Here is a 22,302-nt window from a genome sequence, read left to right as displayed (position 1 = left end):
CAGTACAATCGTTGTATCTGTACCGACCTATTTCACCGCGGTACATGACTACAGCTTATCAATTCCAACTGTGCGCCAGAGATGGGTAGCGGTGGGTAGCATGAACAAATTTTAACAACACCGAATTAAAACACTTGGTTAACATTTTTCCTACTGATTTTCTCTTGAGTTAATAACTCAAATGTGGAAACTTGTTTCTTGTGTTGATAGTTTAGACACTAAATATTGAAATATGTGGTGAAAATGTGGTACAATGTATACTATGTAATACTATGTTGCGCAGATAATACTATATTGCGTGCCATAGGATACTTGCAGAGTGCATATGTATTAGTTATCTGTTGGGCAGGCAATAGTGATAGGTGCATAGGATTAATATGGTTCGTCAAGATTGAGTTTATAGTCAGTGAAATTTCTTCAAACATGTCCTGTAGTCACGCGCATTATACAAAACACATTTGAACAAAATCTCAACTAATACTAATAAAAATGACGCAAGTAACACTACGTTAAGACGGCAAATATTTTAATGAAAAAGACTTTATGGAACTTAAGAAAAAATTCAGACATGCATAATTGCCTTTCGTTTTATTCGGCTTCAATTCATTATGTACCGGATTGCCATGTTTTCAAATGAATCCTGAATTGAGAATCGACACTATTGAAACGCGCAAGGCAATCGTTACAGGATGTTTTCGTTTTTTCCCAAAAACTGTTAGAATAATCAGTTCCAAAAATACTTCCAAAAATACTCCCAGCTCCCAAAGATATTTATTTGATGAGAAGAAGATAGTCATAAATTCGACTTAGGGGCTGCCCACATACCACGTGGACAACTATAGAGCGGGGGGATGGTTAGGTGGTACAAAAATGTCTACTCTGGTCTACGGCGAGGGGGAAGGGGTTCAGAAAAGATCCACGTGAAAAGGTTAAACATATTGATGGACTCTCGTACAGAACTTCTTAATACAATACAACACCTCAATTCATACTAACGATATCATCATCACCAACACTTTCTTTGCCTCTACTAAAAATGCTAACGCCGGAGCCAGCAATTTGAATATAATTGATTAATAAATTTTTAAGCCAATAAACCTGAATTACGAAGATCCAAAACCGATTTCGAAAATTCAACACGTTCCCGGTCGTTCTGGATCTATTGAAGGGCCATGTTATGGTTCCATATGTTCATATCCAGCTCCAAATCAAGAATCCATTCGAATACGTTTTTGCTCCAATATCAGAATTGAAATTATTCTTAAATAATTCACAAACATTGAACGCATTTCTGGAAGCATTTCCTTTCTGGATTGGCAAATTTGAAAGGCGAAAAGTTACTGGGTCCTTCGATATAGATGCATTATATGTGGGTGTTACATTATGGGATCGCTGTTTGTAATTATGTAGAAAACAGCTTGCTAGAAGCATGTTCAATTGTAGGATTCCCCTTATTTTACAGGGGTACGACTAAAACGTCAAATCCCTCATATTGCCAGTGTACCCAATATTGCTGCGGTTCACTGACATTTTGGTTCAATCAATTACTGTTGTTTACAACTCGGTCCGGTTATATAGTCGAATAGTGGCTAACTTTAAACTCCATGTTAAATGTGAACACCTCCATGTGAAACCGAAATATGAAAATCGCTCATGCAGTTAGAATAAAGCAGCGCATTTTTTGATTTCAATCCTCGTAAATGATGTTGATAAACAAATGACCTGTCACCTGTCATCTGCCGACCCAAGACCGCGTCCGTGTTCCTGGGGAGAGCACGTCGCTCGATTCCGCTATCCGACTTCCTGGGGAGAGCACGTTGCTCGATCTCGCTGCGATTTCCTTGGGAGAGCACGTCACTCGATCCCGAGGCGATTCTGTCCTGAGGGAGGCGAGCTTCGGGGCTCGATTCCGGGGAACTCAGGAAAAACTCCGGTCTTTCAGCGGAGAAGATAAACTCCGCCGGAAAACTGCGGCACGCTCAAACTGCGGTACACTCTCCACCACTCCACCACCAAGCTTCCAAAATGGCCACGTTAGTGACCGGCCTCACACAATGAGGCAAATCAGAGAAAAAACTTGCACTCGCGAACAGCACCGACTGCACGGTACCAAATTCCTTTTTCGAACAAAAACTTTTCGGGCACTATTTCACCAGCGAAGCAAAAATGCGACCGCTCTTCTCGAGCATCCAAAACTGAAGACGCTCCCTTTTGTTTTTTCTCTGACAGATCGCTCTCTCTGTCATTCGATGATTTTATGTGTGCAGGGGTGTGCTGCATGTGTGCCATAATTTTATGGTGACGCATTCTATTACCACTTAGTGCCCAAACGCAACAAGCAAGTAATCGATATCTTCTGGATTTGCGAGGATCATAATTTAATAATTTTTTAATTTAATAATACATCGACAACATGGAGTGAGGCAGCCGAATGCATGTTCTGACACCCTTCTTGCTTGGTCCAGACACTAATTGAATCGAGCCACTCTGACGCCCCGCTGCAGTGAAAACATGGCCCAAAAAGCATCTTGCCCAGTTTTTTATGAGAAAACAAAGAAGCTCTGGGAGAATGAAATACCAAGTTCCAAGCTCTGTGAAGGATGATGAAATATAATGGAGCAAAAGGTTGTAATATTGGAATTTGGAGAAAGTCTGTAAAAAGTATACTTTTGATTTTGTTCCATTCACCGGACAATATTTACCAAGAAATGAAAAAATATAAATAAGAGTTCTCGCGTAACTTCTGAAAAGGTCCTATGTAACATTCACATCAACGCGAGAAAAACGAAGTTGAGGATCGGAATATTGTTCCGCGAATTGTTTCAAAAGGAATCGACACTAGCAGTCAATAATAACTCCAATCGTAACTGTTGTTATGTGATTTTAGTTTGAAATTGAAGCTTCTAAGCAAAAAATGTTACATTGGACGTTTTGACTGACAGCTTTGTACATTGGGCATATAACATTGCACGATGAGAATTTGAAAATAACTACTGAACAACGATCCAAATACTTGCACTTTGAGCTGAAAGCAGATCATTATTGTTATCACTTGTTGAATTGAACTTAAAACGATATCAACACCCGAAAATAACAAAAATTCAGAATGACCGAAGTGCGACTTCGTGTTGGTTTGATTGCTTTGTTACTTTGGATGTATCGAGCGTCAGAGAAAAGTGGTGTCCGAAGTAACAGTCGAGTGCTTAAAACATTGTGTACATTGAACATTTTTTTGTATCGGCGATAAAAAGGTGAAAAGGATAGATACTGGAACGATTTTTTTCTCAATGCATTCAATGATTGAGAACTGATAGTGTGCATCCATTAACTCGATTTGTTTACACATGTTACTTGGGACCTTTTCAAAAGTTACTCGAGAGTTATTTGTCGATGGAAGCATAAATCCCTGCAGGTGTTTTGTTTTGACTAGGTTCATTGTAGCCGCCAGGCAACACGGAATCTGCAAAAGCGGAAGTAAATCATAGATGTTTAGACGAGAAAATATTTCGCAATCGTAAACTAATGTTGATGTGATGATGAATCTGTGGATCAGCTAGGCGTAAGTTTTTAATAAAAACGCCCGAGAATTGATTCACAAATAATATTTCTATATATTTAACCAGGAAAACATCAAGATAATGTAGATAGCATCTGAAATAAACTAATGAGCTCCCCGGGCAATGTTAGAGAAAATTTAAAAAAATCAAACAAATAGTTATTTTTTATTTCGATATAAAAAAACATAGAATCGAAAACAGAAACAAATTGAAAGTGGAATTTAAGCGCGATTCAATTGTTTTCTTGGTTTGTTTTCCAAAAACTTGTAAAATGCGGAAGGGGAGGTGGGTGTCTAAAATCGTGTTTTTTCTGCCCACGTGGTATGTAATTAATCTTTGACTATTCTATTGACGCTTGAATATTTTTTTAGTGTAATAATACCTTTTTTGACATTTGAGGGGATATTTTGTTCAGACAAAAATTATTTGTTGACACCCCTAAACAAATTGCAACTGAACTCAGAAATTTTGTTTACATACTTGATTTCTAGTATATTTTGCTGTTTTGAATACTCTGAATAAGTTGTGATTAAATATTCGTGATGAAGCGTAAATATTGGGGATCTTTCGAAGACAGCAGTGATAAGAAAAAAGAGGTTTCCAGTAATGAAATCATCCTTCCAATGACAAAAATGGAAAAATTTCAACAAATAAAGCTACCATATACAATAACACGACGAAAACGGTAAATAGACAATACGATTGCAGTTGTTGACATAATGGATAATTTGATAATTACAGCATACCTTTGAAGAATCCACTCGTGACACAAACGGTTGAAGTGATGAATCAAACCGAAATGATCCAAACACTAATCGATACATATTCAACCAAATCGGGTCATAGTTATATTCTTAACCCGTGTCAGCTGATGCCCAACATTGATTTCCCTCCGGCAAACACGGCAGATCTCAGCAATTATGAAAAAATAACTCGTCCCTTCTGGTTTGTGAACCCCCATGAGAGCAAGTTTACGCGGGGCGAGCCTCAGAATTATCCCAAACTGTCGAGACCAGTTTTGTTGCAAGCCCTGCGAAAAGTGATCTGTGGTTTGCTGAGGGTGATTGGCTTTTCCGAGATCAATGAGTCGGCTCTCATAATGATGATCGATGGTGTTGATCAGTTCATGAGCCTGCTGTGCGAATCAATGCGTGATGTTTTAGTCAGCGAAAGTCGCGAGACGGAATCAGTCCTAGATATACTGACGCTCGAGAAAGGCTTTTATTCGGTAACGAAGAAAAGCATCACCAGTTTGCACAATTATTACAAGGAAATTGATAACAAAAACAAAAATGAAATACGAGAGTTCAAGGACATTTTTCAGGAGTATGACAAATTACTGCAGGAGAATCACTTATCGGCGGCACAGAGCCTACAGCAGACGGGTGCCAAGATGGGAGAAATTAAAGAGGAAGAATATATAAGTTTTCTGGATGTCGGACAGCATTCACAGCAATCCACCGGACCGTCGGCCATCAGTTCAGTAACAAATACTATGGATGGAACATCCACCATCAACATCATTAGTTTCCTTAACGGAGACGGCACAGGCACAAGGTGAGTTAACTTAAGAAATCGATTGAATAGAGATTTGAAATTTTAATAATATATATTTTAAACAAATCCTTCACTTTTCACCAGCAGCCTCAAAGACATTTTAGAAGGTAATCTATTGGAAACGAATCGAGATTCCTCCTCAGACCATACTGGACAACAACAGCCGCAAGAGTCTTATCATTCCGAGACTTAGGCCTGATATTAATACAAATACTAAAACTCTATGTGTATCGTTTATCAATCTCATTTGAAAAGAACAATCATTTATCTATCATCAACGCTAATGGAGATACATGTTTCTATTTCCTCTTACTGTGAGGAAGTGATAAAAAATCTACCTCTTTTCGCACAATAACTTTAATCTCTCGCTGAAGTAGCTCGTGTAGTGAAATTCCGTCGTGTTTGTATATCCAAAATCCCTTATCACTTTCCGACTCATACGGAATAAAATCGTACCGCTTGGGTCCGCTCGTGGGGGAACTGAGCCAAATTTGTCTATTCGGTGATTGCCGGTTTATAACGTAGGTTCCATGTGGATGTCCGAAATTAATCGTTAGCACCCCGTCCTTCAAATGAAACATTGACGTAAAATTATATTCAAACAACAAACATGAGAATACCTACGCCATACGTAACATCAGCCGCTGTTAGAGAGCTTGTTTCCTCCACAAGCTGCTCGAAGTATTCACACAGTGATTCTAGGGTGTCTGAACAAACCGCTTCGAATGTAGCGGAGTCGATTAGGGACGTCGCAAGGAAGTCGTTTGGGTTCATAGAGCTAAAGTTTCGCTGAATTGGAACATTTACGCATTGATCATAATTCACCAAGGTCTTGTATACAAACGACCTTTTAGTCGATAGAATAGATAGCTGTCGAGCATATCGACGGTATGCAAAACGATTAGGAATATTACGGAACACCGCGAATAAGCTCATGATGGCGAGTGTGATGAAATGTTTTTATTTTTCAGCTCATCTGTCAGTGATACACACTGATGTAGAAACATATAAATTATTTGTTATTTTTTGTAATTTTCTAGAAATTTTCAGATACTTTAACTTAAACGATTTTTTTTTCACCACAAAATGTGGTGAAAAAAAAGTTGATTTTTATTCATACAGTGGTGGGCACATAAAAAACCACCAAACTGTTCCAATATAGGAAGTTTTTCGAAACTTTTCGGTATTCCAGTCAATATTACATAAAAGAAGGTAGGGGAAGTGGGGGTAAGACGGATATGGTACGAAGAACTTCAATTGTATCTTCGGAAATTCATGTTTCCCAAAACATAAACCCACCCCGATTTGAAATCAAAGTGTTCCAATATTAAAAGTTTTTTCAAACTTTTCGGTATTCCAGTAAATACTACGTAAAAGTAAAGAGCAGAAGGGGTAGGGGTGGGGGTTAGAGGAGGGTGGTACGAACATGTTAAGACAAACTTCAATTGTATCTTTGGAAACTCCTGTTTCCCAGAACATAAAAGCAGTTTCTTACAATTCAGTATACTGTTTTTCGAAATACTTGGCCAAATGTTTTTAATGTTTTTACTAAAATTAAAACAAGCTGAAAAGTTGATTTTTTTTTGATGCGGGTGATATGGACATGTATTGGGGGAAAATCTGGACAGGTTTAAAATATACTAAGCGTAGAAGTTTATCGTTGTAAAAATCTTCATTTTGAACCATAAAGGTAATATATGGAGATGTGGGGTATCGATCTCCGTATCTATCACATGCTAAGCGAGCACTCTACCATCTGAGCTACATCCTCAGTGTTAAGAAATGCACTTTATTATCGATAAAAATTGTCGATAGCAAAAATAATCTCTATTTATAAAAATCTCGTGTCACGATGTTTGTGGACGAACTCCTCCGAAACGGCTCGACCGATTTTCATAAAATTGTACCCAAAAAATTGGTAGGCATGAGAATAGGTCGCAAACTATATATGATACCGCTAGGATACCGATTACTATATTTTTAATACCGAATAAGGTGGACTAATACAAAAAATATTTTTTTTCTGGATATTTTTTTGTTATCTTTTTAAATTTGACTTCAAAAATACATATAACCCCAAGTTTCCACTCTCCTCGTTTCACGGATCCCTTTGCGCAAATAATCGGCCGGTTTGTCGGCTAACCACGAATCGATCCAATTTTTGACTTCATCAAAATTGGAGAAGTGCTGGTCAACCAAGCCATGTTGCAGCGGGTGGGATAGGACCTCCCATTTCAGCGTTGTTTTGACCGGTTTCGCGATATACGGCCGAGCATTGTCGTACTGCTAAATAACTTTATCGTTTCTTTGTCTCGTATTGTGGCCCTTTTTCCTTCAGTGCACGGCTCAAACACATCAATTGTCGTCGATAGAGGTCCCCCGTAATGGTCTCGTATCATTCCCATTGCTTTGAAACGATCGGATATGATCGGATTGCTAAGCTACTCCAAGTGTATCTGCAAGTTCTTGTTGCGTTTGTGACGGATCTTGATCGGATAAAGCCTCCAATTCTCCATCTTCAAACTTTTTTAGCGGTCCGGAACGTTCTTCGTCTTTTTTGGATTAAATATTATCATTTTGAACCATAAAATGAATGTATGGAGATGCGGGGTATCGATCCCCGTACCTCTCACATGCTAAGCGAGCGCTCTACCATCTGAGCTACATCCCCTTTGATAAGAAATGCACTTCATTATCGACAAAAAAGATCAGTAGAAAAATTAGTTGTGAAATATATCGAAACGAACGTTATTGAATTTCAAACCCAAAAAAAATCAAAACCAGCATTTTTTAATTAAAAAATTATCGTTTTGAACCATAAAATGAATATATGGAGATGCGTGGTATCGATCCGCATACCTCTCACATGCTAAGCGAGCGCTCTACCATCTAAGTTACATCCCCTGTGATAAGAATTGCACTTCATTATCGATTAGAAAGGTCGATAGCAAATTTAGTTGTAAAATACATCGAAACGACCGTTATTGGATTTAAAACACAAAATAAATATCAAAACCAGCATTTCTGGTTTAAAAATCTTCATATTGAACAATAAAATGAATATATGGAGATGCGGGGTATCGATCCCCGTACCTCTCACATGCTAAGCGAGCGCTCTACCATCTGAGCTACATCCCCTGTGATAAGAAATGCACTTCATTATCGATAAAAAAAGGTCGATAGGTCGATATTGATAAAAAAAGGTAACAAACGGGTAACAACGACAACAAAAATAATTGTATAATATATCGAAACGAACGTTTTTGAATTTTAAACGCTGAAAAAATATCAAAACCAGCATTTTTGGATTAAAAAAGTATCATTTTGAACCATAAAATGAATATATGGAGATGCGGGGTATCGATCCCCGTACCTCTCACATGCTAAGCGAGCGCTCTACCATCTGAGCTACATCCCCTTTGATAAGAAATGCACTTCATTATCGACAAAAAAGATCAGTAGAAAAATTAGTTGTGAAATATATCGAAACGAACGTTATTGAATTTCAAACCCAAAAAAAATCAAAACCAGCATTTTTGGATTAAAAAATTATCGTTTTGAACCATAAAATGAATATATGGAGATGCGTGGTATCGATCCGCATACCTCTCACATGCTACGCGAGCGCTCTACCATCTGAGTTACATCCCCTGTGATAAGAATTGCACTTCATTATCGATTAAAAAGGTCGATAGCAAATTTAGTTGTAAAATACATCGAAACGACCGTTATTGGATTTAAAACACAAAATAAATATCAAAACCAGCATTTCTGGTTTAAAAATCTTCATATTGAACAATAAAATGAATATATGGAGATGCGGGATATCGATCCCCGTACCTCTCACATGCTAAGCGAGCGCTCTACCATCTGAGCTACATCCCCTGTGATAAGAAATGCACTTCATTATCGATAAAAAATGTCGATAGGTCGATATTGATAAAAAAAAGGTAACAAACGGGTAACAACGACAACAAAAATAATTGTATAATATATCGAAACGAACGTTTTTGAATTTTAAACGCTGAAAAAATATCAAAACCAGCATTTTTGGATTAAAAAATCATCATTTTGAACCATAAAATGAATATATGGAGATGCGGGGTATTGATCCCCGTACCTCTCACATGCTAAGCGAGCGCTCTACCATCTGAGCTACATCCCCTTTGATAAGAAATGCACTTCATTATCGACGAAAAAGATCAGTAGAAAAATTATTTGTGAAATATATCGAAACGAACGTTATTGAATTTCAAACCCAAAAAAAATCAAAACCAGCATTTTTGGATTCAAAATTATTATTTTGAACCATAAAATAAATATATGGAGATGCGGGGTATCGATCCCCGTACCTCTCACATGCTAAGCGAGCGCTTTACCATCTGAGCTACATCCCCTTTGATAAGAAATGCACTTCAATATCGACCAAAAAGATCAGTAGAAAAATTAGTTGTGAAATATATCGAAACGAACGTTATTGAATTTCAAACCCAAAAAAAAATCAAAACCAGCATTTTTGGATTCAAAATTATTATTTTGAACCATAAAATAAATATATGGAGATGCGGGGTATCGATCCCCGTACCTCTCACATGCTAAGCGAGCGCTCTACCATCTGAGCTACATCCCCTTTGATAAGAAATGCACTTCATTATCGACAAAAAAGATCAGTAGAAAAATTAGTTGTGAAATATATCGAAACGAACGTTATTGAATTTCAAACCCAAAAAAAATCAAAACCAGCATTTTTGGATTCAAAATTATTATTTTGAACCATAAAATAAATATATGGAGATGCGGGGTATCGATCCCCGTACCTCTCACATGCTAAGCGAGCGCTCTACCATCTGAGCTACATCCCCTTTGATAAGAAATGCACTTCATTATCGACAAAAAAGATCAGTAGAAAAATTAGTTGTGAAATATATCGAAACGAACGTTATTGAATTTCAAACCCAAAAAAAATCAACACCAGCATTTTTGGATTCAAAACCAGCATTTTTGGATTCAAAATTATCATTTTGAACCATAAAATGAATATATGGAGATGCGGGGTATCGATCCCCGTACCTCTCACATGCTAAGCGAGCGCTCTACCATCTGAGCTACATCCCCTATGATAAGAAATGCACTTCATTATCGACAAAAAAGATCAGTAGAAAAATTAGTTGTGAAATATATCGAAACGAACGTTATTGAATTTCAAACCCAAAAAAAATCAAAACCAGCATTTTTGGATTCAAAATTATTATTTTGAACCATAAAATAAATATATGGAGATGCGGGGTATCGATCCCCGTACCTCTCACATGCTAAGCGAGCGCTCTACCATCTGAGCTACATCCCCTTTGATAAGAAATGCACTTCATTATCGACGAAAAAGATCAGTAGAAAAATTATTTGTGAAATATATCGAAACGAACGTTATTGAATTTCAAACCCAAAAAAAAATCAAAACCAGCATTTTTGGATTCAAAATTATTATTTTGAACCATAAAATAAATATATGGAGATGCGGGGTATCGATCCCCGTACCTCTCACATGCTAAGCGAGCGCTCTACCATCTGAGCTACATCCCCTTTGATAAGAAATGCACTTCATTATCGACAAAAAAGATCAGTAGAAAAATTAGTTGTGAAATATATCGAAACGAACGTTATTGAATTTCAAACCCAAAAAAAATCAAAACCAGCATTTTTGGATTCAAAATTATTATTTTGAACCATAAAATAAATATATGGAGATGCGGGGTATCGATCCCCGTACCTCTCACATGCTAAGCGAGCGCTCTACCATCTGAGCTACATCCCCTTTGATAAGAAATGCACTTCATTATCGACAAAAAAGATCAGTAGAAAAATTAGTTGTGAAATATATCGAAACGAACGTTATTGAATTTCAAACCCAAAAAAAATCAACACCAGCATTTTTGGATTCAAAATTATCATTTTGAACCATAAAATGAATATATGGAGATGCGGGGTATCGATCCCCGTACCTCTCACATGCTAAGCGAGCGCTCTACCATCTGAGCTACATCCCCTATGATAAGAAATGCACTTCATTATCGACAAAAAAGATCAGTAGAAAAATTAGTTGTGAAATATATCGAAACGAACGTTATTGAATTTCAAACCCAAAAAAAATCAAAACCAGCATTTTTGGATTCAAAATTATTATTTTGAACCATAAAATAAATATATGGAGATGCGGGGTATCGATCCCCGTACTTCTCACATGCTAAGCGAGCGCTCTACCATCTGAGCTACATCCCCTTTGATAAGAAATGCACTTCATTATCGACGAAAAAGATCAGTAGAAAAATTATTTGTGAAATATATCGAAACGAACGTTATTGAATTTCAAACCCAAAAAAAAATCAAAACCAGCATTTTTGGATTCAAAATTATTATTTTGAACCATAAAATAAATATATGGAGATGCGGGGTATCGATCCCCGTACCTCTCACATGCTAAGCGAGCGCTCTACCATCTGAGCTACATCCCCTTTGATAAGAAATGCACTTCATTATCGACGAAAAAGATCAGTAGAAAAATTATTTGTGAAATATATCGAAACGAACGTTATTGAATTTCAAACCCAAAAAAAAATCAAAACCAGCATTTTTGGATTCAAAATTATTATTTTGAACCATAAAATAAATATATGGAGATGCGGGGTATCGATCCCCGTACCTCTCACATGCTAAGCGAGCGCTCTACCATCTGAGCTACATCCCCTTTGATAAGAAATGCACTTCATTATCGACAAAAAAGATCAGTAGAAAAATTAGTTGTGAAATATATCGAAACGAACGTTATTGAATTTCAAACCCAAAAAAAATCAACACCAGCATTTTTGGATTCAAAACCAGCATTTTTGGATTCAAAATTATCATTTTGAACCATAAAATGAATATATGGAGATGCGGGGTATCGATCCCCGTACCTCTCACATGCTAAGCGAGCGCTCTACCATCTGAGCTACATCCCCTATGATAAGAAATGCACTTCATTATCGACAAAAAAGATCAGTAGAAAAATTAGTTGTGAAATAATCGAAACGAACGTTATTGAATTTCAAACCCAAAAAAAATCAAAACCAGCATTTTTGGATTCAAAATTATTATTTTGAACCATAAAATAAATATATGGAGATGCGGGGTATCGATCCCCGTACCTCTCACATGCTAAGCGAGCGCTCTACCATCTGAGCTACATCCCCTTTGATAAGAAATGCACTTCATTATCGACGAAAAAGATCAGTAGAAAAATTATTTGTGAAATATATCGAAACGAACGTTATTGAATTTCAAACCCAAAAAAAAATCAAAACCAGCATTTTTGGATTCAAAATTATTATTTTGAACCATAAAATAAATATATGGAGATGCGGGGTATCGATCCCCGTACCTCTCACATGCTAAGCGAGCGCTCTACCATCTGAGCTACATCCCCTTTGATAAGAAATGCACTTCATTATCGACAAAAAAGATCAGTAGAAAAATTAGTTGTGAAATATATCGAAACGAACGTTATTGAATTTCAAACCCAAAAAAAATCAAAACCAGCATTTTTGGATTCAAAATTATTATTTTGAACCATAAAATAAATATATGGAGATGCGGGGTATCGATCCCCGTACCTCTCACATGCTAAGCGAGGGCTCTACCATCTGAGCTACATCCCCTTTGATAAGAAATGCACTTCATTATCGACAAAAAAGATCAGTAGAAAAATTAGTTGTGAAATATATCGAAACGAACGTTATTGAATTTCAAACCCAAAAAAAATCAACACCAGCATTTTTGGATTCAAAACCAGCATTTTTGGATTCAAAATTATTATTTTGAACCATAAAATAAATATATGGAGATGCGGGGTATCGATCCCCGTACCTCTCACATGCTAAGCGAGCGCTCTACCATCTGAGCTACATCCCCTTTGATAAGAAATGCACTTCATTATCGACGAAAAAGATCAGTAGAAAAATTATTTGTGAAATATATCGAAACGAACGTTATTGAATTTCAAACCCAAAAAAAATCAAAACCAGTATTTCTGGATTCAAAATTATTATTTTGAACCATAAAATAAATATATGGAGATGCGGGGTATCGATCCCCGTACCTCTCACATGCTAAGCGAGCGCTCTACCATCTGAGCTACATCCCCTTTGATAAGAAATGCACTTCATTATCGACAAAAAAGATCAGTAGAAAAATTAGTTGTGAAATATATCGAAACGAACGTTATTGAATTTCAAACCCAAAAAAAATCAACACCAGCATTTTTGGATTCAAAACCAGCATTTTTGGATTCAAAATTATTATTTTGAACCATAAAATAAATATATGGAGATGCGGGGTATCGATCCCCGTACCTCTCACATGCTAAGCGAGCGCTCTACCATCTGAGCTACATCCCCTTTGATAAGAAATGCACTTCATTATCGACGAAAAAGATCAGTAGAAAAATTATTTGTGAAATATATCGAAACGAACGTTATTGAATTTCAAACCCAAAAAAAATCAAAACCAGTATTTCTGGATTCAAAATTATTATTTTGAACCATAAAATAAATATATGGAGATGCGGAGTATCGATCCCCGTACCTCTCACATGCTAAGCGAGCGCTTTACCATCTGAGCTACATCCCCTTTGATAAGAAATGCACTTCATTATCGACCAAAAAGGTCGATTGGCCGAATCGATAAAAAATGGTAACAAACGAGTAACAACGATAACAAAAATAATTGTATAAATATCGAAACGGACGTTTTTGAATTTAAAACACTGAAAACATATCAAAAACAACACTTTTGGATTAAAAATTATCTTTTTGTACCATAAAATGAATATATGGAGATGCGGGGTATCGATCCCCGTACCTCTCACATGCTAAGCGAGCGCTCTACCATCTGAGCTACATCCCCTTTGATAAGAAATGTACTTCATTATCGACAAAAAAGATCAGTAGAAAAATTAGTTGTGAAATATATCGAAACGAACGTTATTGAATTTTAAACCCAAAAAAAATCAAAACCAGCATTTCTGGATTCAAAATTATCATTTTGAAACATAAAATAAATATATGGAGATGCGGGGTATCGATCCCCGTACTTCTCACATGCTAAGCGAGCGCTCTACCATCTGAGCTACATCCCCTTTGATAAGAAATGCACTTCATTATCGACAAAAAAGATCAGTAGAAAAATTAGTTGTGAAATATATCGAAACGAACGTTATTGAATTTCAAACCCAAAAAAAATCAACACCAGCATTTTTGGATTCAAAATAATCATTTTGAACCATAAAATGAATATATGGAGATGCGGGGTATCGATCCCCGTACCTCTCACATGCTAAGCGAGCGCTCTACCATCTGAGCTACATCCCCTGTGATAAGAATTGCACTTCATTATCGATTAGAAAGGTCGATAGCAAATTTAGTTGTAAAATATATCGAAACGACCGTTATTGGATTTAAAACACAAAATAAATATCAAAACCAGCATTTCTGGTTTAAAAATCTTCATATTGAACAATAAAATGAATATATGGAGATGCGGGGTATCGATCCCCGTACCTCTCACATGCTAAGCGAGCGCTCTACCATCTGAGCTACATCCCCTGTGATAAGAAATGCACTTCATTATCGATAAAAAAAGATCGATAGGTCGATATTGATAAAAAAAGGTAACAAACGGGTTACAACGACAACAAAAATAATTGTATAATATATAGAAACGAAGGTTTTTGAATTTTAAACGCTGAAAAAATATCAAAACCAGCATTTTTGGATTGAAAAATCATCATTTTGAACCATAAAATGAATATATGGAGATGCGGGGTATCGATCCCCGTACCTCTCACATGCTAAACGAGCGCTTTACCATCTGAGCTACATCCCCTTTGATAAGAAATGCACTTCATTATCGACCAAAAAGGTCGATTGGCCGAATCGATAAAAAATGGTAACAAACGAGTAACAACGATAACAAAAATAATTGTATAAATATCGAAACTTACGTTTTTGAATTTAAAACACTGAAAACATATCAAAAACAACACTTTTGGATTAAAAATTATCATTTTGTACCATAAAATGAATATATGGAGATGCGGGGTATCGATCCCCGTACCTCTAACATGCTAAGCGAGCGCTCTACCATCTGAGCTACATCCCCTTTGATAAGAAATGCACTTCATTATCGACAAAAAAGATCAGTAGAAAAATTAGTTGTGAAATATATCGAAACGAACGTTATTGAATTTTAAACCCAAAAAAAATCAAAACCAGCATTTCTGGATTCAAAATTATCATTTTGAAACATAAAATAAATATATGGAGATGCGGGGTATCGATCCCCGTACTTCTCACATGCTAAGCGAGCGCTCTACCATCTGAGCTACATCCCCTTTGATAAGAAATGCACTTCATTATCGACAAAAAAGATCAGTAGAAAAATTAGTTGTGAAATATATCGAAACGAACGTTATTGAATTTCAAACCCAGAAAAAATCAACACCAGCATTTTTGGATTCAAAACCAGCATTTTTGGATTCAAAATAATCATTTTGAACCATAAAATGAATATATGGAGATGCGGGGTACCGATCCCCGTACCTCTCACATGCTAAGCGAGCGCTCTACCATCTGAGTTACATCCCCTGTGATAAGAATTGCACTTCATTATCGATTAGAAAGGTCGATAGCAAATTTAGTTGTAAAATATATCGAAACGACCGTTATTGGATTTAAAACACAAAATAAATATCAAAACCAGCATTTCTGGTTTAAAAATCTTCATATTGAACAATAAAATGAATATATGGAGATGCGGGGTATCGATCCCCGTACCTCTCACATGCTAAGCGAGCGCTCTACCATCTGAGCTACATCCCCTGTGATAAGAAATGCACTTCATTATCGATAAAAAAAGATCGATAGGTCGATATTGATAAAAAAAGGTAACAAACGGGTAACAACGACAACAAAAATAATTGTATAATATATAGAAACGAACGTTTTTGAATTTTAAACGCTGAAAAAATATCAAAACCAGCATTTTTGGATTGAAAAATCATCATTTTGAACCATAAAATGAATATATGGAGATGCGGGGTATCGATCCCCGTACCTCTCACATGCTAAGCGAGCGCTTTACCATCTGAGCTACATCCCCTTTGATAAGAAATGCACTTCATTATCGACCAAAAAGGTCGATTGGCCGAATCGATAAAAAATGGTAACAAACGAGTAACAACGATAACAAAAATAATTGTATAAATATCGAAACGGACGTTTTTGAATTTAAAACACTGAAAACATATCAAAAACAACACTTTTGGATTAAAAATTATCATTTTGTACCATAAAATGAATATATGGAGATGCGGGGTATCGATCCCCGTACCTCTCACATGCTAAGCGAGCGCTCTACCATCTGAGCTACATCCCCTGTGATAAGAAATGCACTTCATTATCGATAAAAAAAGGTCAATAGAAAAATTAGTTGTGAAATATATCGAAACGAACGTTATTGAATTTCAAACCCAAAAAAAATCAAAACCAGCATTTTTGGATTCAAAATTATCATTTTGAACCATAAAATGAATATATGGAGATGCGGGGTATCGATCCCCGTACCTCTCACATGCTAAGCGAGCGCTCTACCATCTGAGCTACATCCCCTTTGATAAGAAATGCACTTCATTATCGATAAAAAAAGGTCAATAGAAAAATTAGTTGTGAAATATATCGAAACGAACGTTATTGAATTTCAAACCCAAAAAAAATCAAAACCAGCATTTTTGGATTCAAAATTATCATTTTGAACCATAAAATGAATATATGGAGATGCGGGGTATCGATCCCCGTACCTCTCACATGCTAAGCGAGCGCTCTACCATCTGAGCTACATCCCCTTTGATAAGAAATGCACTTCATTATCGACAAAAAAGATCAGTAGAAAAATTAGTTGTGAAATATATCGAAACGAACGTTATTGAATTTCAAACCCAAAAAAAAATCAACACCAGCATTTTTGGATTCAAAACCAGCACTTTTGGATTCAAAATAATCATTTTGAACCATAAAATGAATATATGGAGATGCGGGGTATCGATCCCCGTACCTCTCACATGCTAAGCGAGCGCTCTACCATCTGAGTTACATCCCCTGTGATAAGAATTGCACTTCATTATCGATTAGAAAGGTCGATAGCAAATTTAGTTGTAAAATATATCGAAACGACCGTTATTGGATTTAAAACACAAAATAAATATCAAAACCAGCATTTCTGGTTTAAAAATCTTCATATTGAACAATAAAATGAATATATGGAGATGCGGGGTATCGATCCCCGTACCTCTCACATGCTAAGCGAGCGCTCTACCATCTGAGCTACATCCCCTGTGATAAGAAATGCACTTCATTATCGATAAAAAAAAGATCGATAGGTCGATATTGATAAAAAAGGTAACAAACGGGTAACAACGACAACAAAAATAATTGTATAATATATAGAAACGAACGTTTTTGAATTTTAAACGCTGAAAAAATATCAAAACCAGCATTTTTGGATTGAAAAATCATCATTTTGAACCATAAAATGAATATATGGAGATGCGGGGTATCGATCCCCGTACCTCTCACATGCTAAGCGAGCGCTTTACCATCTGAGCTACATCCCCTTTGATAAGAAATGCACTTCATTATCGACCAAAAAGGTCGATTGGCCGAATCGATAAAAAATGGTAACAAACGAGTAACAACGATAACAAAAATAATTGTATAAATATCGAAACGGACGTTTTTGAATTTAAAACACTGAAAACATATCAAAAACAACACTTTTGGATTAAAAATTATCATTTTGTACCATAAAATGAATATATGGAGATGCGGGGTATCGATCCCCGTACCTCTCACATGCTAAGCGAGCGCTCTACCATCTGAGCTACATCCCCTGTGATAAGAAATGCACTTCATTATCGATAAAAAAAGATCGATAGGTCGATATTGATAAAAAAAAGGTAACAAACGGGTAACAACGACAACAAAAATAATTGTATAAATATCGAAACGGACGTTTTTGAATTTAAAACACTGAAAACATATCAAAAACAACACTTTTGGATTAAAAATTATCATTTTGTACCATAAAATGAATATATGGAGATGCGGGGTATCGATCCCCGTACCTCTCACATGCTAAGCGAGCGCTCTACCATCTGAGCTACATCCCCTTTGATAAGAAATGCACTTCATTATCGATCAAAAAGGTCGATAGGTCGATATTGATAAAAAAGGTAACAAACGGGTAACAACGACAACAAAAATAATTGTATAATATATCGAAACGAACGTTTTTAAATTTAAAACGCTGAAAAAATATCAAAACCAGCATTTTTGGATTAAAAAAAATCGTTTTGAACCATAAAATGAATATATGGTGACGCGGGATATCGATCCCTGTACCTCTCACATGCTAAGCGAGCGCTTTACTATCTGAGCTACATCCCCTGTGAGAAGAAATGCACTTCATTATCGATTAAAAAGGTCGATACCAAATATAGTTGTAAAATATATCGAAACTACCGTTATTGGATTTAAAACACAAAATAAATATCAAAACCAGCATTTCTGGTTTAAAAATCTTCATATTGAACAATAAAATGAATATATGGAGATGCGGGGTATCGATCCCCGTACCTCTCACATGCTAAGCGAGCGCTCTACCATCTGAGCTACATCCCCTGTGATAAGAAATGCACTTTATTATCGACCAAAAAGGTTGATTGGTCGATATCGATAAAAAATGTCAACAAACGAGTAACAACGATAACAAAAATAATTGTATAATATATCGAAACGAACGTTTTTGAATTTAAAACGCTGAAAAAATATCAAAACCAGCATTTTTGGATTTGGAACCATTTTTGCAGAACTAAGCATTAATGTTTGACGAAAAACGCAGAAACTTACCGGTACTTCTATTAATATATCGAAACGAACATTATTGAATTTAAAACACTAAAAAAATATCAAAATCAGCATTTATAGATTCAAAATTATCATTTTGAGCTATAAAATTAATATATGGAGATGCAGGGTATCGATCCCCGTACCTCTCACATGCTAAGCGAGCGCTCTACCATTTGAGCTACATCCCCTGTTATAAGAATTGCACTGCATTATCGATTAAAAAGGTCGATAGCAAATTTAGTTATAAAATATATCGAAACGAACGTTATTGAATTTAAAACGCTGAGAAAATATCAAAACCAGCATTTTTGGATTTGGAACCATTTTTGCCGAACTGAGCATTAAGGTTTGACGAAAAACGAAGAAACTTACCGGTATACCTATTGATATATCAATCCAAATCCACACAAATCTTAGAGAATTTCCGATTCGATTGGTATGCAAAAGAGTTCGTTCATAGTGAAAATAGTTATTAACGTTAACTTTTTTCATAAAAAACAGGAAGTGGGTTATATCTATGGTATAACCGCAAGGGTGACGTAGGACTATCGTTGATTTAGAGATCATTTGTTTGAAGTTGAATCTAAATCCATTCTGAATGAATGAATAAATGAATATTTGGAAGACATCGAAAACGAGAGCGTTACGTTGGAGGCACAAGGTTTTATGCATCCAATATAGGATACGAAAAACCTTGTTCTGAAGAATAATCTTCAGAAGCTAACCTGCTAACTGTACTTGATTGACAAATCACAAACCCAAATGTATTATATGGATATTTTATGGATAGAAAACATTAAAATAAACTCTTTCACAAGAATGTAATTTTAAATTCCCAGAGGAACTGGCTGATTATTTTCAGTAACGATTAGATATTTCCACATTTTCCTCGATACTGGAAGCCCACCAGTGGTTAATACTAACTCGATAACCACCTGTTAATAGTACTTGATTGAAAAATATTTGGTCACAGTGTTACATGAATAGAAAACATTCAAATAAACTCTTTCACATGAATGTATTTTTAAATTCCCAGAGGTACTGGCAGATTATTTTCAGTAACGATTAGATATTCCCACATTTTCCTCGATACTGGAAGCCCACCAGTGGTTAATACTAATTCGATAACCACCTGTTAATAGCACTTGATTGAAAAATATTTGGTCACAGTGTTACATGGATAGAAAACATTCAAATAAACTCTTTCACATGAATGTATTTTTAAATTCCCAGAGGAACTGGTATATTACTTTCCGGATCTTTCTCGATGCTGAATGGCATCCAAACGGAAAGAATTCCGCGCGTGTATGTGTGTGTGTGTGTGTGTGTGTGTGTAGCGGCTGCTTCGAGATCTTCCCGGGGAACCGTTTGTGGCATCACTCTCCTCCTGATGGATTCATGTCTAGCCTAAGGTGCACAAACAGGCCCGGTGACACCGTTCATCAGCGCTTTCATGATAAACGAAGAGCTTCACCACAACAGCGACAACATGCTCCAATCGCTGTTCAATTAGAACTGAGTGGATTTCCGAGCGGCGCTCGCTTATATACCGATTGGTGATTTCAATAGCCTGTTTTGAAAGCAATTTTAAGACTATTGAAACAAGTTTTTGGATCAAAAAGTAACAAGTATAGAACGCGTAGACATTTTATCTTTCGAATGAAGTGTTTATCATACCATTTCGTTCAGTTGTTTAGGAGCTATTAACGCTCAAAATCTCGGTCTCCGGCGTAACGCTTTCGTTTTCGAAACTTTGATTTTACACCCCAGTATAGAAATGAAAGACGTAGTCCTACGTCAAAACATGACTTGTTTTCTGATTTGGCACCCTTCCTGGAAGACGAAGTTCTACGTCAAAATCTTCATATTGAACAATAAAATGAATATATGGAGATGAGGGGTATCGAGCGAGCGCTCTACCATCTGAGCTACACCACCTGTGATATGAAATGCACTTCATTATCGATCAAAAAGGTCGATAGGTCGAAATCGATAAAAAAGGTAACAAACGGGTAACAACGATAACAAAAATAATTGTATAAATATCGAAACGGACGTTTTTGAATTTAAAACGCTGAAAAAATATATCAAAACCAACATTTTTGGATTAAATCATTTTGAGCCATAAAATAAATATATGAAGATGCTTCTCACATGCTAAGCGAACACTCTACTGTCTGAGCTACATCCCCTTTGATAAGAAATGCACTTGATTATCGATCAAAGAGGTCGATAGCAAAAATAATTGTAAAATATACCAAAACGAACAATTATGAATTTAAAATATTCGTTTATTCTAAAACATTCTAAACATGCTAATTGAACAGACCTGTAATGCGACACGAGTCATTGAACATTTTTGTAAACATCCGTTGTGCAAATTTCTATAACACGATTAATTTTTACAAGTGTTTTCAACCTAGATAATGTATTTTAAACACTTTTCCAACGGTTATTTGTTAGACTTTCAATGATTTTTCTGTTTCAACTTGTTTTTCACATTGTGTTGTGTTTGTTGATATGTCCAATTATAGTCACAATCGCCTCAGATGCGACACTGAGTGGTGCCTCAGTGTGTCTAATTAGAGGCGAATGACCATGATGTGGATATTTTCATTCCAATTTTAACATTTCATTACTTATCCCTGACACTTATTATCCCTGACACTTATTTAACCATTTTCTATATTCTTATTGAACTTTTCATTATAATATAAAATTGTGCTCAAAACCAATTTTCGTATGAAATTTATTCACCACCTGTAAATAAAAGTGTTAAAAATAATTAAATACAATACTAATATGATAGTGTGAAGTATATTTTCATTCATAATTTCAATTTTCAAAACGTGTTCATTTCCCTTGAAAATTAATTATTATTTTTGACGCTCCCCTAAACTCGTAAACGAAACTCAATGCTGTCGATGCGAATTAAGTACGATACACATACAACGTCCCGTCACCGTCAAGTCAACGTAGATGAATGAAATGTCAAATATCAAATATCCATAGAAAACGTATGGTAGCTGTTGTGTCTTACCTTATATATTTCCAGTAATTAAAGACGAGTTCACTTTCTATATATAGTTCTTTATTTTTTTAAATCCGTTCCGTCGCACTGGTAATACACCACTGACTGTTGATCTCCCGCAATCCATCTCACCAACCAACCTCCTGATATTCTCTCGCTTACG

The 22,302-nt window shown here is 36.0% G+C and overlaps 2 protein-coding genes and 30 non-coding genes across 33 annotated transcripts; 1 reads left to right on the top strand and 31 right to left on the bottom strand.

The window, feature by feature from the left end:
- The first annotated feature begins 4,020 nt into the window (after positions 1 to 4,020).
- LOC129762647 (uncharacterized) lies at positions 4,021 to 5,370 on the top strand. Of its 2 annotated transcripts, none has more exons than XM_055761114.1 (3): positions 4,021 to 4,242; positions 4,299 to 5,114; positions 5,199 to 5,370. In XM_055761114.1, the coding sequence occupies exons 1-3, from the start codon at positions 4,100 to 4,102 to the stop codon at positions 5,305 to 5,307; spliced, it is 1,068 nt and encodes a 355-aa protein (XP_055617089.1). In that variant the 5' UTR covers positions 4,021 to 4,099; the 3' UTR covers positions 5,308 to 5,370. The 2 variants fall into 2 exon arrangements, with proteins under 2 accessions (XP_055617089.1, XP_055617090.1); XM_055761115.1 differs by having other exon boundaries at positions 5,202 to 5,369.
- On the bottom strand, positions 5,343 to 6,097 carry LOC129762655 (frataxin homolog, mitochondrial). Its single transcript, XM_055761127.1, has 2 exons — positions 5,739 to 6,097; positions 5,343 to 5,680 (listed from the first exon to the last, which is right to left on the bottom strand). Exons 1-2 carry the CDS (start codon positions 6,048 to 6,050, stop codon positions 5,414 to 5,416), a joined length of 579 nt encoding a protein of 192 aa, XP_055617102.1. The 5' UTR covers positions 6,051 to 6,097; the 3' UTR covers positions 5,343 to 5,413.
- Positions 6,098 to 7,712: 1,615 nt separating this feature from the next.
- On the bottom strand, positions 7,713 to 7,785 carry Trnaa-agc (transfer RNA alanine (anticodon AGC)). Its single transcript has one exon. It is a non-coding gene; the product is annotated as a tRNA-Ala (tRNA).
- Positions 7,786 to 8,179: 394 nt separating this feature from the next.
- Trnaa-agc (transfer RNA alanine (anticodon AGC)) lies at positions 8,180 to 8,252 on the bottom strand. The gene has a single exon. It is a non-coding gene; the product is annotated as a tRNA-Ala (tRNA).
- A 207-nt stretch (positions 8,253 to 8,459) lies between these two features.
- Trnaa-agc (transfer RNA alanine (anticodon AGC)) lies at positions 8,460 to 8,532 on the bottom strand. Its single transcript has one exon. It is a non-coding gene; the product is annotated as a tRNA-Ala (tRNA).
- Positions 8,533 to 9,206: 674 nt separating this feature from the next.
- Trnaa-agc (transfer RNA alanine (anticodon AGC)) lies at positions 9,207 to 9,279 on the bottom strand. Its single transcript has one exon. It is a non-coding gene; the product is annotated as a tRNA-Ala (tRNA).
- Positions 9,280 to 9,671: 392 nt separating this feature from the next.
- On the bottom strand, positions 9,672 to 9,744 carry Trnaa-agc (transfer RNA alanine (anticodon AGC)). Its single transcript has one exon. It is a non-coding gene; the product is annotated as a tRNA-Ala (tRNA).
- Positions 9,745 to 9,903: 159 nt separating this feature from the next.
- Positions 9,904 to 9,976, bottom strand: Trnaa-agc (transfer RNA alanine (anticodon AGC)). Its single transcript has one exon. It is a non-coding gene; the product is annotated as a tRNA-Ala (tRNA).
- A 180-nt stretch (positions 9,977 to 10,156) lies between these two features.
- Positions 10,157 to 10,229, bottom strand: Trnaa-agc (transfer RNA alanine (anticodon AGC)). The gene has a single exon. It is a non-coding gene; the product is annotated as a tRNA-Ala (tRNA).
- A 159-nt stretch (positions 10,230 to 10,388) lies between these two features.
- Trnaa-agc (transfer RNA alanine (anticodon AGC)) lies at positions 10,389 to 10,461 on the bottom strand. Its single transcript has one exon. It is a non-coding gene; the product is annotated as a tRNA-Ala (tRNA).
- A 160-nt stretch (positions 10,462 to 10,621) lies between these two features.
- Positions 10,622 to 10,694, bottom strand: Trnaa-agc (transfer RNA alanine (anticodon AGC)). The gene has a single exon. It is a non-coding gene; the product is annotated as a tRNA-Ala (tRNA).
- Positions 10,695 to 10,853: 159 nt separating this feature from the next.
- On the bottom strand, positions 10,854 to 10,926 carry Trnaa-agc (transfer RNA alanine (anticodon AGC)). The gene has a single exon. It is a non-coding gene; the product is annotated as a tRNA-Ala (tRNA).
- A 159-nt stretch (positions 10,927 to 11,085) lies between these two features.
- Positions 11,086 to 11,158, bottom strand: Trnaa-agc (transfer RNA alanine (anticodon AGC)). Its single transcript has one exon. It is a non-coding gene; the product is annotated as a tRNA-Ala (tRNA).
- Positions 11,159 to 11,550: 392 nt separating this feature from the next.
- On the bottom strand, positions 11,551 to 11,623 carry Trnaa-agc (transfer RNA alanine (anticodon AGC)). The gene has a single exon. It is a non-coding gene; the product is annotated as a tRNA-Ala (tRNA).
- Positions 11,624 to 11,783: 160 nt separating this feature from the next.
- Positions 11,784 to 11,856, bottom strand: Trnaa-agc (transfer RNA alanine (anticodon AGC)). Its single transcript has one exon. It is a non-coding gene; the product is annotated as a tRNA-Ala (tRNA).
- Positions 11,857 to 12,036: 180 nt separating this feature from the next.
- Positions 12,037 to 12,109, bottom strand: Trnaa-agc (transfer RNA alanine (anticodon AGC)). Its single transcript has one exon. It is a non-coding gene; the product is annotated as a tRNA-Ala (tRNA).
- Positions 12,110 to 12,267: 158 nt separating this feature from the next.
- Positions 12,268 to 12,340, bottom strand: Trnaa-agc (transfer RNA alanine (anticodon AGC)). Its single transcript has one exon. It is a non-coding gene; the product is annotated as a tRNA-Ala (tRNA).
- A 160-nt stretch (positions 12,341 to 12,500) lies between these two features.
- Positions 12,501 to 12,573, bottom strand: Trnaa-agc (transfer RNA alanine (anticodon AGC)). Its single transcript has one exon. It is a non-coding gene; the product is annotated as a tRNA-Ala (tRNA).
- A 412-nt stretch (positions 12,574 to 12,985) lies between these two features.
- Trnaa-agc (transfer RNA alanine (anticodon AGC)) lies at positions 12,986 to 13,058 on the bottom strand. The gene has a single exon. It is a non-coding gene; the product is annotated as a tRNA-Ala (tRNA).
- Positions 13,059 to 13,217: 159 nt separating this feature from the next.
- Trnaa-agc (transfer RNA alanine (anticodon AGC)) lies at positions 13,218 to 13,290 on the bottom strand. The gene has a single exon. It is a non-coding gene; the product is annotated as a tRNA-Ala (tRNA).
- A 180-nt stretch (positions 13,291 to 13,470) lies between these two features.
- On the bottom strand, positions 13,471 to 13,543 carry Trnaa-agc (transfer RNA alanine (anticodon AGC)). Its single transcript has one exon. It is a non-coding gene; the product is annotated as a tRNA-Ala (tRNA).
- A 435-nt stretch (positions 13,544 to 13,978) lies between these two features.
- Positions 13,979 to 14,051, bottom strand: Trnaa-agc (transfer RNA alanine (anticodon AGC)). The gene has a single exon. It is a non-coding gene; the product is annotated as a tRNA-Ala (tRNA).
- A 391-nt stretch (positions 14,052 to 14,442) lies between these two features.
- On the bottom strand, positions 14,443 to 14,515 carry Trnaa-agc (transfer RNA alanine (anticodon AGC)). Its single transcript has one exon. It is a non-coding gene; the product is annotated as a tRNA-Ala (tRNA).
- A 161-nt stretch (positions 14,516 to 14,676) lies between these two features.
- Positions 14,677 to 14,749, bottom strand: Trnaa-agc (transfer RNA alanine (anticodon AGC)). Its single transcript has one exon. It is a non-coding gene; the product is annotated as a tRNA-Ala (tRNA).
- Positions 14,750 to 15,951: 1,202 nt separating this feature from the next.
- On the bottom strand, positions 15,952 to 16,024 carry Trnaa-agc (transfer RNA alanine (anticodon AGC)). The gene has a single exon. It is a non-coding gene; the product is annotated as a tRNA-Ala (tRNA).
- A 483-nt stretch (positions 16,025 to 16,507) lies between these two features.
- Positions 16,508 to 16,580, bottom strand: Trnaa-agc (transfer RNA alanine (anticodon AGC)). Its single transcript has one exon. It is a non-coding gene; the product is annotated as a tRNA-Ala (tRNA).
- A 160-nt stretch (positions 16,581 to 16,740) lies between these two features.
- On the bottom strand, positions 16,741 to 16,813 carry Trnaa-agc (transfer RNA alanine (anticodon AGC)). Its single transcript has one exon. It is a non-coding gene; the product is annotated as a tRNA-Ala (tRNA).
- A 160-nt stretch (positions 16,814 to 16,973) lies between these two features.
- Positions 16,974 to 17,046, bottom strand: Trnaa-agc (transfer RNA alanine (anticodon AGC)). The gene has a single exon. It is a non-coding gene; the product is annotated as a tRNA-Ala (tRNA).
- Positions 17,047 to 17,461: 415 nt separating this feature from the next.
- On the bottom strand, positions 17,462 to 17,534 carry Trnaa-agc (transfer RNA alanine (anticodon AGC)). Its single transcript has one exon. It is a non-coding gene; the product is annotated as a tRNA-Ala (tRNA).
- A 483-nt stretch (positions 17,535 to 18,017) lies between these two features.
- Trnaa-agc (transfer RNA alanine (anticodon AGC)) lies at positions 18,018 to 18,090 on the bottom strand. Its single transcript has one exon. It is a non-coding gene; the product is annotated as a tRNA-Ala (tRNA).
- Positions 18,091 to 18,296: 206 nt separating this feature from the next.
- On the bottom strand, positions 18,297 to 18,369 carry Trnaa-agc (transfer RNA alanine (anticodon AGC)). The gene has a single exon. It is a non-coding gene; the product is annotated as a tRNA-Ala (tRNA).
- A 438-nt stretch (positions 18,370 to 18,807) lies between these two features.
- Positions 18,808 to 18,880, bottom strand: Trnaa-agc (transfer RNA alanine (anticodon AGC)). Its single transcript has one exon. It is a non-coding gene; the product is annotated as a tRNA-Ala (tRNA).
- Positions 18,881 to 22,302: the final 3,422 nt, after the last annotated feature.

The sequence above is a fragment of the Toxorhynchites rutilus genome, chromosome 1, assembly GCF_029784135.1.
Source record: "Toxorhynchites rutilus septentrionalis strain SRP chromosome 1, ASM2978413v1, whole genome shotgun sequence".
NCBI classification, from domain to species: Eukaryota; Metazoa; Arthropoda; class Insecta; order Diptera; family Culicidae; genus Toxorhynchites; species Toxorhynchites rutilus.
This window is presented reverse-complemented; position numbering and strand designations above follow the sequence as displayed.